The sequence below is a fragment of the Phaenicophaeus curvirostris genome, chromosome 17 (genome assembly GCF_032191515.1).
Source record: "Phaenicophaeus curvirostris isolate KB17595 chromosome 17, BPBGC_Pcur_1.0, whole genome shotgun sequence".
NCBI lineage: Eukaryota > Metazoa > Chordata > Aves > Cuculiformes > Cuculidae > Phaenicophaeus > Phaenicophaeus curvirostris.
Genome location: NC_091408.1, coordinates 8,090,088 through 8,103,805, shown reverse-complemented (window position 1 = coordinate 8,103,805; position 13,718 = coordinate 8,090,088). Strand labels below are relative to the sequence as shown.

Genomic DNA, 13,718 nt, shown 5'->3' with positions numbered 1-13,718 from the left:
AGAAGTTGTTAATGCTGCTGTCCTGGCTGGGTGCCACGTTAGCTTACAGTCCCGAGTGTCTCGCTGAAGTACCAGCTGGGGATCGTGGCATTCTTCCCTTCCCGTTCTGCTTACCTACTGTTAAACAGCCCCTGTGCAGCCTCTTGGCTGGGCCAAGAGCTGCGATTCCCATCTATAGGCTGGAGTTGGTACCACAAAGGGCAGGGCCCCCCCTTCGTTCCTACAAAGGCTCAGGGAGCTGTGCAGCGCTCGAGGGCCCTTGTGCCTTCAAGTGGCTGCGTACGCGTCAATGGGCTGTGCTTTCTGTGCTTGGCAAGTGGCGCTGAGCTGAGGGGATGGCACAAGCAGGGATGATTGCTCCAGCGTGCAGGGAGCTAACGTGCAGGTGCTTTGTCATCACAACACAAACCTGGTGTCTCAGTAGAAAAACCACAAAAGCAAGAAGGGATTTTTCTTGGAAAAAGAACTAGAGTCTTTTTAAGAAGACCTGACCTCTGTTCTCAGTAAAACTGCATTTGTTCGGTTGTGTGTAGGGACTTGCAGAAGGGTGGCTGCCAGCAGCCTTTCCTCCCTGGAACAGTATTTTTGGGGCTTGTGTGAAGCAGCAACGTGCTCACGACGGCCCATGGCCTGTAATGAGCGGCTAACCCAGATATAAGCCTCCTATGACGTTTGCTTGAAACAGGCTGTTGCCTGCTACTAAATATTCCCTTATAAGCTAGTCTGGGTTCCAGCCTTAACGCGATTGATTTGTTCTGACCTCTTTTTATGGTGCTCTAAACAGAATCACAGTGAATTTCACATTCGAGCATGAAATGCTGACCCAGTCATTTTAAGGGCAAAGAGAAACATACTGGCTAGATGCCTCCTGCCCCGAGGGCTGGATGCCTCTGGCAGTAGAGTTGGAAATTAGAACTGCTACATATAAATTAAGACTTACTGTTTTAATTAAGCCATTTCTAGTTCCTACTCCCTAGGTATATGTTTCCTGCTCTTCTGCAGTGAATGGCAAGGGATTGAGCAGTTCAGGAGCAAAACTCAGAGTGGGGAGGATAGTGTGTCTCGAAAAGAGTAGAGCAATAGGGAGAGAGAGGCTATTAAACTGTTATTCAAGAATAGTACCAGGGGACAGAGAGGAGGGGCTGAGCCGCAGGACGCTGAGCTGCCAGCTGCTGCGTTTCTCCACATTTACAGCCAAAATCGGGATCTGTAGTTTCAGATTAAGTGCATTTTACAAGCTAAGTAGTGACAGGATACACCTAAAGTGGCCCACTTCTGGTCCAGCTCTTCCTCGTTGTGCCCTCGGCTGCTCCAGGCTGTGGGCTTAGCTGAGCACCGTGAGGGAGTTCCCCGGGCACTCGCTGTGCACAGAGATACCAATAAATGCAGGGCTGTGCACTCCCCTGTTGTCATCCTTGGATGTCCTGTGTGATGCGCTAAGCTGATACGTCTGTGTGGGCCTGACATTTTGCAGTAGGAAGTGAAGGTTCCTGCTGAGGAGTTTCTTGTGGAGCCACAGTGCCCTGAGCTGCCTGTTCCTTCTTTTCCAGCAATCCCCCTCACTGCGTATGGACCAATGGCAGCAGCAGCGGCTGCGGCGGCCGTGGTGCGAGGGACAGGTAACTGCCACTTTCCTCCCCAGCGCGGTGTCCTGGCACGGAGGTTTGCGATGGGTTGCGGGAGGGGGGTGGGACGGGGTTGCACTTTTGGGATCTTCACTATGTAGTTTTGCTGCCTGCCGTAGGTTCCACCCCCAGTCGCACCGGCGGATTTCTGGGCACCACCAGCCCCGGGCCGATGGCCGAGCTTTATGGAGCCGCCAACCAGGACTCAGGGGTCAGCAGCTACATCAGTGCTGCCAGTCCAGCCCCGAGCACCGGCTTCGGCCACAGCCTAGGGGTGAGTGTTTGCTGCCGGGCTCTGCGCGGGGGGAGGAGGATGGAGGGGGAAGGGGCTGCCTCTCCACATGGTGACGGAGCTGAGCAGCAGTGGGCAGGCCCCTCTCAGCCCACAGCCTGCTTTCTGGTTAAGAAATACCACCCACCATAGCATCTGCCACACCATCACTGAGCCGCATCCCTAGGCTCTCCCTGACCACAGCTCAAGGTCTCGATCTTCAGAGCTTTCCCTGGTCCGAGCCTGTCTCGCCCTGATGCAGCATCCTGCAGGGTGAGGTGCTCCTTAGACCTGGCACCTCCATCAGAAGCTGCCTTTTCTAGCATCTGGGCTGTGACTGGATTTGTCGTGGCAGTGGTTCTCCTTCACTTTTCTTTGGTTTGCTTTAGTGAGGTTTTAACTCTTTCTTTGCAGGGTCCCTTGATTGCAACAGCTTTTACCAATGGGTATCACTGAAGCTGGGGACCAAGGAGGCAGGAGGTAAGAGAGCTTCAAACAGAAACAGGTAATGAGAGGAGCAAATTTCTGAGCTGGACCCTGTGCTGGGGCTCTCAGCAGGAGCCGTGGATGCTGCTGAGAGGCTTGCCAGCCAGACCCAGACAGCGGGGCAGACCTGGCGCTTGCTTCTGCACCAGAGACTTGGCAGGTTGGGTTCTTAGCTCGAGATCTCTTGGTGTCTAGGTGCAAAGGGGAAGGAAATGGGAGCACTGACAGAAAGAGGAAAGGTCTGCAGGGTTGGCCACAGTCACAACCCAGAGGTGATCCTGAGATGCAAGCTTGGCTTGTGTGGCTGAGGAAGCCTCCTCCATGCAGCTGCTTTTCTCACTGCTGCCGAGACCACTGCCTCTGGGCAGCAAGGTTTATCCTCTTCTGCCTGGGAGAAGGGCAGAAGGAAAATGTGAATCTGATCTGTTTTGATTCTGGACCCAATAGGGAACTGGCGAGTGGTCTGTTTGCTTTGGAAAGGTGGCTGAAGTTAGCTGGCTCAAAATTAAAATGAAACTACCCCTTGCTTTTCAAAAAGCAGGGCAAAACTTGCAGAAAACAGTGTGCAGACAGCAGCCCATGGCAGCCAGGCAGGGCAAAATGATCGGACCCTGCTGTGTCACAGGCCTCCTGGGGCGCTGCAGGTCTGGGCGGGCTGCAGGGTGTGTGCAGCCCCGCTGCCCGGGCGACTCCGTTAAAGGTGGCAGCATCTCTGCTCTGCCTTATTGCTGGGCCAGCCAGATGCAGAGCCAGTCTGCGTTGAGCACGTTTGGGTATCAAGCGTACCTGTCGAACCACAGCGGAAGAAAACCCCAGGAGCGCAGCTGTTGGTTGATCCAGATCCTGTCCCTTCCCTCCCTGCTGTGTCCTGCAGACTCCCCAGTGACCGGACCGAGGCCAGCGGCTGGAGGACCTGGTGAGCTTCGGGGGATGAGCCAAGGTTACCTTTTCCTGAATCAAACTGCACACTGCCGGCTGGCTGCCAGGCTCCTGCCGCCCTGCCCGGATCTCTCCCTTTGACCAGACCACACTGGACTGAACCCGAGGAGATCATCTCGCTTTCTTACTAACCACCGACGGTTTACGCTTCCCCCTCCCTGCCCCCAGCCCACCGATTCTTCTTTTATTTATTTTATTAGCTGTTAGGTTTATTTTTTTATTTTATTTTTTTATCTTTTTGGGGGGCTACCCCTTCTTTTTGTTGTTTGCTCTTTCCCGAGCTAGTAGACATATTTTATGAATTGGCTTTGTGATTGTGTTAGGTAGTTTTTATTGAGGAGTATTTTTATTTGGCTTTGAAACTGTTTTGAATATTTTCAACTCTGTTGTTGTTGTCGTCAGTGTTTTTAAAGCACGGTATGTAACGAGAATGCAGTTCTGAAGGGAAGAAAGAGACGCAGAGAGAGCAAAGGCTGAGGAACTGATGTATTTCTATTTTTTTTAAAGAAACTGTTTTTAATTGTTTCTGTTTTGTAAATGTGAGGCTTTGAAAAGTGTGAAACTCCAAGGTTCCGAAAACGTTGGACATCGCTATGGAACAAAACAAATGTATATTTTGCTAAGTGAAAAACACTATCCTTACAGCTGAAAGAATTTTTTTTCCTAGGTTTAGTTTTACGTGGGGTTTTCTTTTTCCTCCTGTATAATATGTAAATATCGCGAGCTGAACCTGGCTGCTGCCTGCAGCCTGGCTCCAAGGAGCAGCTCCAGGTCCTGGACTTGGTGCCGCAGCGTGAGCAATACTCTCCAGCAGAATCCTGACAGGACTCCGTTCTTTTTTTGTATACCTTTTACTGTAAGATTTTAAGACCTCTGATGAGATGAAAGGGGGGTGGGGGCGGGGGTGACACGTACCGGCCATCGGCTGTTTCGCTGAGCGGGTTAAAGCTGCTTCCAATCGCTCGATGTACAGACTCCATCCCTGAGCTCCGTAGTGCCGGCCTCTGGCTTGGCTGTAGGTAAAGGGCTTTACCGCCGTTGCTTGTCTTGGTTACTTTGAAAGGAATTCACTCTCCAAACGCTATCGCTTGCGTCAAGATTTCCTGGGAAAGGGGATCCTCCTCCAGAGGAGGGGATCGGAAGGGCTGTCAGCCAGGGCCAAGGGGGGGGAGGAATATTTGGGTGGTAGTTCTCTGAAGGGCTGGGTGCTGGGTTGGGGAGTCATTAACGGGGGGAGAAAAGCATTAGGGTGGTGATTTGGGGGCGGGTTCAGGGCTTCTCAGGGATTATATGAACTATAGAATTGCAGCTTCCCATTTGCTTTACTCTGTGTTCTGAAGACTGTGGGAATTTGTCTGTTGTCCTTGCGGGGGGTGATCTGAACCCTTCTCCAGAACCTGCTGGAGCCCAGGCCCCTGCGAAGGAGCGCTCTGCCCGGGGAGCCTCCAGCGGGACAGCACACGGGGCAGGTTTGGGGCTGGATTTCAGTGAACCAAAGACCTTGTTAAGGGGGGTGATTAAGCCTTTTATTAAGATGCAGCCAAATTCTTTTCCCAGGGAAATAACAGCTTCATCTTAAGTTTTAAAAATCATTCCCTCTCTTCCCCCAAACTGAGCCCCCGTAAGGGAGAGGGGCGTTTAGGAAAGGACTGGGAGGGTCGCAGTGCCCACAGGGCCCTTCTTCGCTTCCATCCCTCCCCGTCAGCCGGAGCTTGTCCTGACCCGGGCGATGCGTTTGGAGAGTTCTGTTTAGGTAAGAGGGTACTTAACAGATTAGTACTGAAAACACAAAGCAATAATTTTTGTTACTGAGACAAGAGTCTGTATGTCTGTTTTTTTAAATATTTCCTAATTAAAGAAGAGCTGCATTTTATTGGGTTTATTTTTATTCTATATACTTCAAATTTGGGTCTGCGGACAGCGCTTTTCTCCCTCTTGGTGTATGCGCTGAACTGCTTCCGTGCCCCCTCCAGACACCCAGGGCCAGCTGTGCTGCGCCGGGCTGTGATTCACTCCTGGCCAGCGCTGCCACTGCCTGGAGGCTGGGGCTCCGGTTTCAGGGTGGGCATTTTTTTTAAAAGAAATAAAGCTGTGTTTTTAAGCCAGTAAGTTATTACACTCCAATGTTTGTTCTCTCCACACCTGTAACCCTTTTTCCAGATTTCAGTTTTAAATTCCTAATAAATTATTTGAAAACTGCCCTTCTCTGTCATCATTTTGGGGGGGGGGCGGGAGATTTTCAGATGGAGATTTCAGGTGACCTGGCCCGAGTCGCATCCTGCCATTACAATAAAAGCCCCAGGCAGGGCTGTGACCCTGTGTTCTGCTCCTGGACTTTGGCAGTGGCCCTGTTCATAATGTGATCTGGTTTTAATCAAGGTCCTGTCTCTTCTCTGCATTACAGAGTCTTCTATGGATATTTGTAAGTTCAAGAAAGGAGGAGGCAGTGTGTGCGTAGAAGCTTGGCTCAGAGGCTCTGAATTCGATGACTATGGCAGACCAAGGAGGCCAGGTCTGAGGAAGTAAAATGTGGAGATGGGAAGGGAAGAAAAGTCCTTAATAAACAATGCTGCAAGAGGATGGTGAATTTCTAGCAAGTGTGAAATAGTGAGGAACCCTGTGCAGCAGTGCTGAATCACAGAGAATTCTTGAAACTCCTCTCGAGCTCAAGCCTGTATGTTTGGAAGCAGCTGTGAGCTGGGATGTCCTCACAAGTGTACCAAGGACCAGTGGCTGTGTACACAGCACAGGTTGAGGAAAACAAGGATAGCATTGGTGAAAAAATCTTCACCCTGCTGGGAATTTTCTCAGGAGGTGCTGGCAGTGCTCACATGCTCGCGTTCCCACACTCGCTGATCCTCTTGTTGAATTTAGATGTATGAAAGCCAAGATACTACAGTATTTTTGACTTGTGATTTTAAAAGGCCAGTTTGTTGGAAGTTTTCTTGGTAACACCAATAATAAATCAGACATTGAGAGGTGAGGAAAAAGGAATTGTAGAGTCATAAGGTTCACAGGTAAGGGAACAGAGAAATAGTAAAGAGTAAATTTGGCAAAGGGGAAAGAGAACACTGAAATCACTGTCAAAGGGAAAGTCAGCAGCTTGATCTGTGGGCAAAAATTAGATCCTTTCTTCTGAACTGCCTGTGGTACAGAATGTCCTTTACGTCAGGCTTTAATGTTCGCTCAGTGTTCTTGTGATGAGGACACGTGAATATCAAATCTGAATCTCAGCACCTGTTTGGCTTTAGCTGATCTATGAGCGGGAAACCCCAGGGAAATGGGGAGCTGGTGAGAGATCAAACAAGTCCAAGTGCTTCTGGCTGTTCATCAGGTGTCTGCCTTCAGCTAGATCTCCTGTGGCCGTGTCAGGACACTGTGAGCATCCTGACAGAGTTCAGACCCCCTGAGGGGCAATAAATCCTCATTGTCCCTTACCAAAACAGGCATTTGAACCTTGTTTCCCTCAGAATAAGCACTCTGTATATGAGGCATTTGTGGGAAGGTGGGCTTTGCCTCTTCCTCTGCTTTTGAAAACTGAAGGCTTGTTTGGTGCGTTAGACATAAACGCAGACTCTTATTATCAAGTGAGTAGTGCAGCATCTGTATCTTGAGTGTGTACAAAGTGCAAACCTGTAGCCCTGACAGCGTTAGAGCCTCTGGGGTCGGAATGTGAGTGCAGTATTTCGGACTTGCTCTGGCTGGCCCCAGGAGGCTTTTTCTTACCTGTTTTGTGATCTTATATCAAGGTGTCCAACTTCATGCCTTGGCACAAAGAAGCAGAGGGCCTTGCTGGCTTCTGCTTTGGTGCTGGAGGAAGAGAAACTGTTGTCTCTGAGCTACTCAAGTCTGCTGGGTACATCGAAATGTCCAAGCCCGGTTCATTTCCAGCATAACTCCCTTAAGGTTACGTGAAAACAGACACTATTCCTTCTTTAAGCCAGGTACAGAGGCTTTCCAGGTTGCTTGGCTCCTCTTTCTTGCCTAAGTTAGTGCCTATTCCTCCTATATGGTTTCAAAGCAAAAAACAGCTTGAATTTTTTTCGGTTCAGCTCATGCCAAAAGGCCATGTGGGGTAAGTGGAAGATCTGTACCTTCTCTGAATTAGGCCAGAAGAACCCATGAAGAAGTACAGAATTAACAATAAATAGGATACCATAAAAAGGAGATGCCGGTATTAGTAGGATGGATGGTGGTGTGCCACCAATTTCCAACTCAGCTACCACACTGCTGCTATTTTTTAGCACAGCACACTTAAAACTATCCAAATCTTGAGGCTGACTTCTAACAGTAGCGTTAAAAATAATGTAATAGCAAAAATCTAGAGAGCAAATATTTGCCTTTCTGGCTTTCAAAGATTTAACTCCACCGGCCTTCAACTGGCCATGTAACAACCTGCTGCCCACAGCCTCCAATGGAAAAAGTCTGCATTTAGTAACATAAATATTGGCTTCTTTATCTCATGCCCTCGTCAAGGAGAGCTGCTTATATAGAGAGTTGCGTTTACTGCAGCATGATTCTTTCCATCAAGTCCTCCGAGAATGAAGTCCCTGGCCCTGCTTTTCCTGCTGTCGGGTGTGTGGGTGGCCCTCAGCACCTCAGGACTGGTAAGACCATGCCTAACGCTAACATCTGCCTCTCTCCTCAGTGGGTGTAGCCGGCGATGGCGTCTCACCTCGAGCTGTGTGGGAGCTTCGCAGCATGATCAAATGCACCATGCCGGAAAGCTACCCTCTCCTGGACTTTGCTGACTACGGCTGCTACTGTGGCTTGGGAGGCAGCGGGACACCAGTGGATGAGCTTGATAAGTGTGTAAAACTCTGTTTTTACAAACCTCTTGCCTTGCCTGTGCTTCCACGGTTCCACACGCCAGCTTCCTCTCGGCTGGCCCTGCCTGTAAATGTTCACAAAACCCTCTGGCTGCTGTGAATGGAGCTTTCTCTCAAAGACCAATTCAAGGAGAAAAGGGTGTGTAGTATCACACCTTGATGCCTTATTACTAATTTATATTTTACATATTCTATATAGGTAATATAATCCAAAAAACTCTGTTTTCTCTTCTGCAGCAGCTACGCTGCACTCATCCCACCATTTATTTGCAGCAGTGCTGTACCAGCCACCCGGACGCAGCTTTGCACGTGCTGCCCAGCACACGGCCATCGCCACGTGCAGGGCTGAGCTGCAAAATACTAAGATGCAGCTCAAGCAGATTAGAAATCGCACAAGTCTGACAGCCAAGACACAGTGAATGGTGTTGGCTGTTGGCTCTTCAGTTGCCAGGCTCTGACAGGGTGCAAGGGGAAAATGCCGTCTTTCACTTTCCCTGAGCCCGTTAGACACCAGTGAAGATGCTCCAGTAAGTACATGGACCACGGGCTGGCAGAACCATGGCCCTTTGAGGTCCTTCATGCCTGCCCTCTTATCACTGGGTATCTTTTTTTTGTTCAGTGCCCTGTCAAAGCAATCCTTGCATATTTTCATGCTGTACAGGTCAGCTGAGTTTGCATTTCTGGTATTTTCTGACCTTTTCCTCCTTGTTTCCAGGTGCTGTCAAGCACATGATGAGTGCTACTCACAGGCAGAGAAATTAGAGTCATGCACATTCATCCTGGACAACCCCTACACAAAGCTGTACAGGTTCAGCTGCTCCAACAAAGAGATCACGTGTAGCAGTATGTCCACTTTCACATCACTCTGCTTCAAACATTGCTCCTGTGTCTCTTCTGAAGGAATGGGGCTGCATTACGCTTGGTGCTTCTGTGGCAGGGAGGGAGGCAGGAAGGAGCTGGGAGGCTGCTGGGCTGGAGCGTGCAGCTCTGGGGTCAGGGGTTAGTGGGGAGCAGCACGCACACCCTCAAAGGTGACTGAGCCACTGCTGCGCCCAGAGAAGGGGGCATGGGGTTTGACATCTCCTGCTCTTTCCCCCAGGTAAGAACAAGGAGTGCGCCATGTTCATCTGCAACTGTGACCGCACTGCTGCCATGTGCTTTGCCAAGGCACCCTACAACCCCCAGCACAGCAGGCTGGACACCAAGAAATACTGCCACTAGGCCCTCCCCTGTCCCTCAGGGTGGCAGCGGCCTGCGGCTGCCTCTCTCAAATAAAAATACCTTGCAACTGATACTGAAAATGCTGACAAATAAACTCTCTTAAGACTCGGTTTTGAGTTTTTAGAAAGCAAGCGTCCTCTATCAGGCCTGGGCAACATGAGGGAGCGATCTCCATCAATCGTGTGCAGCCAGACAAGAGCTGGGACAGAATAGATTTCCAATGTGTATAAATTTCCCCAGAAATTTTATGCATATGCTATTACTTTCCAAGGAATCATTTTAATATTATTGTGAATGTCACAACAGTCAAATCTGCTCATTTGGAGCTTTGGCTCCAGCTCTGCCTGAGCTCGCACTGGAGATGGGGGAGGCCTGCAGAGGTGGGCACAGCAGCAGAGGCCTCTGCTCGGCAGATCACACCGAATACAGGGTGTTACCATCTCCAAGGAATGAGCAGTGTCTGCAAAAACACTGTTAGAAAAAGAAAAACCCCAAACATGCAGTCACAGGGACATTATGTCTAACTTTCAAAAACCACAACTAGAATTATGGAATCACAGAATAGTTTGCATTGGAAGGGATCTTAAAGATCACCTAGTTCAAACCCACTGTGGTGAAGAAATTCCTTCTAATGTCTAGTCTAAATCTGCCCCTCTCCAGTTTATACCCATCGGCCCTCATCCTATCACTACAGGTCTTTGTGAACAGTCCCTCCCCAGCTTTCTTGTAGCCACTTCAGGCACTGGAAGGTCACTATAAGGTCTCCTCGGAGCCTTCTCCAGGCTGAACAAGCCCAACTCCCTCAGCCTGGCCTCCTATGGGAAATGCTCCAGCCCTCGGATCATCCTTGTAGCCTCCTCTGGACCCGCTCCAACAGCTCCATCTCTTTTTTATGCTGAGGATTCCAGAACTGGACACACTACTCCAGATGAGGTCTCACAAGAGAGGAATAAAGGGGCAGAATCCCCTCCCCTCGCCCTGCTGCTTCTGAAGCAGCCCGGGACATGGTTGGTTTCTGCCTCATGTTCAGCTTCTCATCAATCACCTCCAATCACCTGGGAAGGACTCTCCTCAGGGCTGCTCTCAATCATCCCCCAGCCTGTATTGAAATGGGGGATTGCCCCGACCCAGCTGTAGGACTTTGCTCTGGGCCTTGTGGGAGAGTTTCCTTCCCTAGATGAGACCGAGCTCTACTGCAGCTCTAACCAAACACTCCCTGCGGGGAATGGCGGCAGCTCCCCCCCCACCCCAATCACGGCCCCGCGCAGCCCCGCCCCTCGCGAGGCGCTTTCCCGCCCTTTTCCCTGAGGCGGCTCTGAGCGCCTGCGGAGCCCGGAACGTTGAGGGGAGAGCTCGCCCTCGGCTACAAGAGGGAGCGTGGTGGGGTGGGTGCAGGTCTCTTCAACCAAGCGATAAGGCGAGAGGAAAGCAGGGGCAGCACAGCGCGCTGCTGGTTTGTGTTCAGTCGCTGTCAACCAGCCCCCCCACGTCCTTTCTTCTCCTCCAGGCAGCTCTCCAGCCAGACTTCTCCTAGTCTGTAGCACTGCACAGGGTTGTTGTGCCCCTTGCAGGACCCGGCATTTGGCCTTGTTAAACCTCATGCCATTGGACTCAGCCCAGCGGTCCAGCCTGTTCAGATCCCTTTGGAGCCTCCCTGCCCTCCAGCAGATCCACGCTTCCACCCAGCTTAGTGTCATCCACAAACTTGCTAAGGGTGCACTCGATGCCTTCATCCAGGTCATTGATAAAGACATTGAACAGGACCGGACTGGACAAATCCCAGCTTTGCCTTTCACCTTCCTAAAGCGGTTTTGTTCCTGATCGTTCAGGTAGGATCTCAGGGAGAATAGTGATACTGTTTATCTACCTTCTTCGTCATGCTTTTTCTCAGAAGACCTTACAGAAAGGGCCACAGTGCCAGTGGGCACTGCAGAAGGAGCTCAGGGGAAGCACAAGGAAGATGGTTGGCATTCCATGGTCTATTTTAGAAGATATTAAATCAGATCAACTGATTTGCTGCTGGATACAGTATCGTATCTCTTTTTATCACCACCTGAGCAGAAACCATTTGCTGCAACTGCAAGGTCTATAGGAGAAAGCTATCCACTTTCTTTGCAAGGTACCTGGTTTATCTTCCATTTAACTTATTTCCTGGATTTTTCAGGTGCTTTTCATGAGCCGCATCACTCCCTTTAAAGCAAGCTTTCCTCTTTGATCAGCTCTTCACAGCTCCAATTTTTCCTCTGACTGAAAGGGCCAATCACCATAGTTCTGGCAGAGCTTTAGGAACCATCTTCAATCCATTTGGCTGTATGCAACTCTGTAAGTGGAGGTTATTATTCCCATTCGTGCTAAGCTGTAAAAACACATCAAAAAGTGTTTGTTTCTTGTCTCAGCTCCAGTGCTGTTTTCCCCAAGCTACAAAGGGACTCATTTTAGTGAGAAGGCAGCCTTAATCCCTCTTGTATGATAGCCTCAGTTTCCTGAGGACCGTGTAGCTTTCCTTACCTGTCGGCACATCTTCCTGTTTGTAGCAGTAGTAGGTGCACAGAGAGACGAGGAGCCTTGCTGCAGCCGTGGTCAGTTCTGTGCACGGACGCCGGAGCTGATTGTTCAACCCAGTTCAGTTCTGTCACACCAAGTGCTAAATAGGGGGAGAATCATAATCTGATTTCTGTCATGTGCCATCTGCTTGAGTGAGGAGCCAGGCACTGCTGCCCTCTCACTGACAGCAGTTTGTGGCAGCCAGTGAACTCTGGGGCACAGGCTGACTTGTTGCAGAGAGTCAGTCTTTAGAATGACAGAATCCAGTTGGATTTTCTTCTCCTTGGCTCTTGCCAATGTGAAGATAGAGGATCACTGGACATCTAAATGCAGCATATGTCTAAATCTTTATATACATTTTTTTTTTTTGCATGGGTCTTCTGGTACAGGTGTAGCAGAATGTCCCAGAAATCCTCTCTCATTAGCAAAAAGGTACCATTCTGATTTGCATATGCTGAAGCTGCATATGTTATCTAGGTCTTGGCAAGGGCAAGCAGCACGTAGGTCGTTCACTCAAAACTGCTTGCCTGTAGCATGGAAAAGTCACAGCTCTGTATAGTGAGGCCCTCTAACACAAAATGTTTTTTCTTCCCCCTCCCCTGTGCTCTTTTCTTATTTTCAGCTCTAGTAATTGTTATTTGCTTGCCTGATTGTCTTGTCAGGGTGGGTGGGTATGAATTTCTTATTGTCTGTCTGTGTCCCCTGAATCACTTCTGTCAGGACCTGGATGCGTAGGTGATGGAGCACTCGGCTGTGCAGCCCCTGTTGAGGACCCTTGCTGTTAGAAAAGCCAGAACGTTAGGAGGAAGAGGATTAAGGGACTCCCTTGCGGTGTTATTCCAAACGCATAATCCTCTTTTTTATTTTAAGGCTCCAACCAAACAAATCAAAGCTGTTTAACAGCCCATGTACCAGAATTTCCTGTCCCTACACGATGCCAGGAGGAATCTGGCATCTGAAAGATATTTTCACAGTATCTATCAGTGATGAAAATGGCCAGACCAGTAGGACTGGAGAGGCAAAGTCCTCTGTGATGAATTTGGTCTCTCAACACTATTATCTTTTCTGTAATTTGAAAACACAACTGCTAAGGCCAAGTTAATTCAGATCTCAAAGCGTTACACTGAGATACTATAGAAGATGGCTGGGTGTAGTGATAAGAAACTCTGACTTGAGGCATTTGGCTGAGCCCCTCCTTATTTCTTTCCCATTGGCTCCAGACAGCCTCTGAGAATTGTTGCTTTCAGTTGCAACCTGGGGCTGCCCTAGGACAGGTTATGTGAAAGGAAGGCTCCATCTGTCCTGCCCAAGCCCCAGGTTTTGAATCAACAGACTGAGGAAACCAGTGAGTTGGCACTGTTTTGAAGGGTTTTTTCCTCTCTTTGTAGCTCCAAAGATTGGAAAATGGCCACATCCAAGGCAGTCATGGGGAAAGAAGCACACTCTAGCAGGTAAGTTTAGTTGCCATAACTCCGAGGTTCCTGAACCTCCCACGTTCATCGTGCCCAGGGTCTCTGATCCCTTTCCAGAAGTCGTGAATAAGTAGGTTTGTCAGCGGGAACAATCTGACTGTAAGATGTAGGAGGCTGTGCTTACACCATACCCAGCAGGCACAAACCCTCCAGGCCAGCCGCTGGAACACAGTGTGTGAAATCTCTCTCTCAGGCTGCAGGACTCGATTACAAAGTTTGCTCTGAGAATTTTCTCAGGAATAAACACATTGATAGAAAGGACCTGTGCTTCCTTCCTGGTGACGGGGGAAGAGTACACTGCTCATGCCCTGCATCCCACTTTCTTTGTTAC

At 49.6% G+C, this 13,718-nt stretch overlaps 2 protein-coding genes across 6 annotated transcripts in view; both read left to right on the top strand.

Annotated features, from left to right (window-relative positions):
- The window catches only part of MSI1 (musashi RNA binding protein 1), a 29,092-nt gene extending 24,601 nt beyond the window's left edge, over positions 1 to 4,491 (top strand). For 3 of the 5 annotated variants that reach the window (XM_069870814.1, XM_069870811.1, XM_069870815.1), the window contains 4 exons: positions 1,551 to 1,619; positions 1,727 to 1,899; positions 2,311 to 2,376; positions 3,257 to 4,491. In XM_069870814.1, the coding sequence (XP_069726915.1) occupies positions 1,551 to 1,619; positions 1,727 to 1,899; positions 2,311 to 2,352 (284 nt within the window). In that variant the 3' untranslated portion in view covers positions 2,353 to 2,376; positions 3,257 to 4,491. The remainder of the gene's footprint in view (positions 1 to 1,550; positions 1,620 to 1,726; positions 1,900 to 2,310; positions 2,377 to 3,256) is intronic. The other 2 variants (XM_069870816.1, XM_069870813.1) reach the window with 1 other exon arrangement.
- Positions 4,492 to 7,846: 3,355 nt separating this feature from the next.
- On the top strand, positions 7,847 to 9,433 carry PLA2G1B (phospholipase A2 group IB). Its single transcript, XM_069871133.1, has 4 exons — positions 7,847 to 7,896; positions 7,970 to 8,129; positions 8,866 to 8,993; positions 9,250 to 9,433. The coding sequence occupies exons 1-4, from the start codon at positions 7,863 to 7,865 to the stop codon at positions 9,369 to 9,371; spliced, it is 444 nt and encodes a 147-aa protein (XP_069727234.1). The 5' UTR covers positions 7,847 to 7,862; the 3' UTR covers positions 9,372 to 9,433.
- The last annotated feature ends 4,285 nt before the right edge of the window (positions 9,434 to 13,718 follow it).

Bases quoted from the DNA above. Each gene is read 5' to 3' on its own strand.
- PLA2G1B (XM_069871133.1), top strand. From the start codon at position 7,863: ATGAAGTCCCTGGCCCTGCTTTTCCTGCTGTCGG. The intron at 7,897-7,969 runs GTGTGTGGGTGG...CTCTCTCCTCAG, and splicing joins CCTGCTTTTCCTGCTGTCGG to TGGGTGTAGCCGGCGATGGC. The intron at 8,130-8,865 runs GTGTGTAAAACT...CCTTGTTTCCAG, and splicing joins CCAGTGGATGAGCTTGATAA to GTGCTGTCAAGCACATGATG.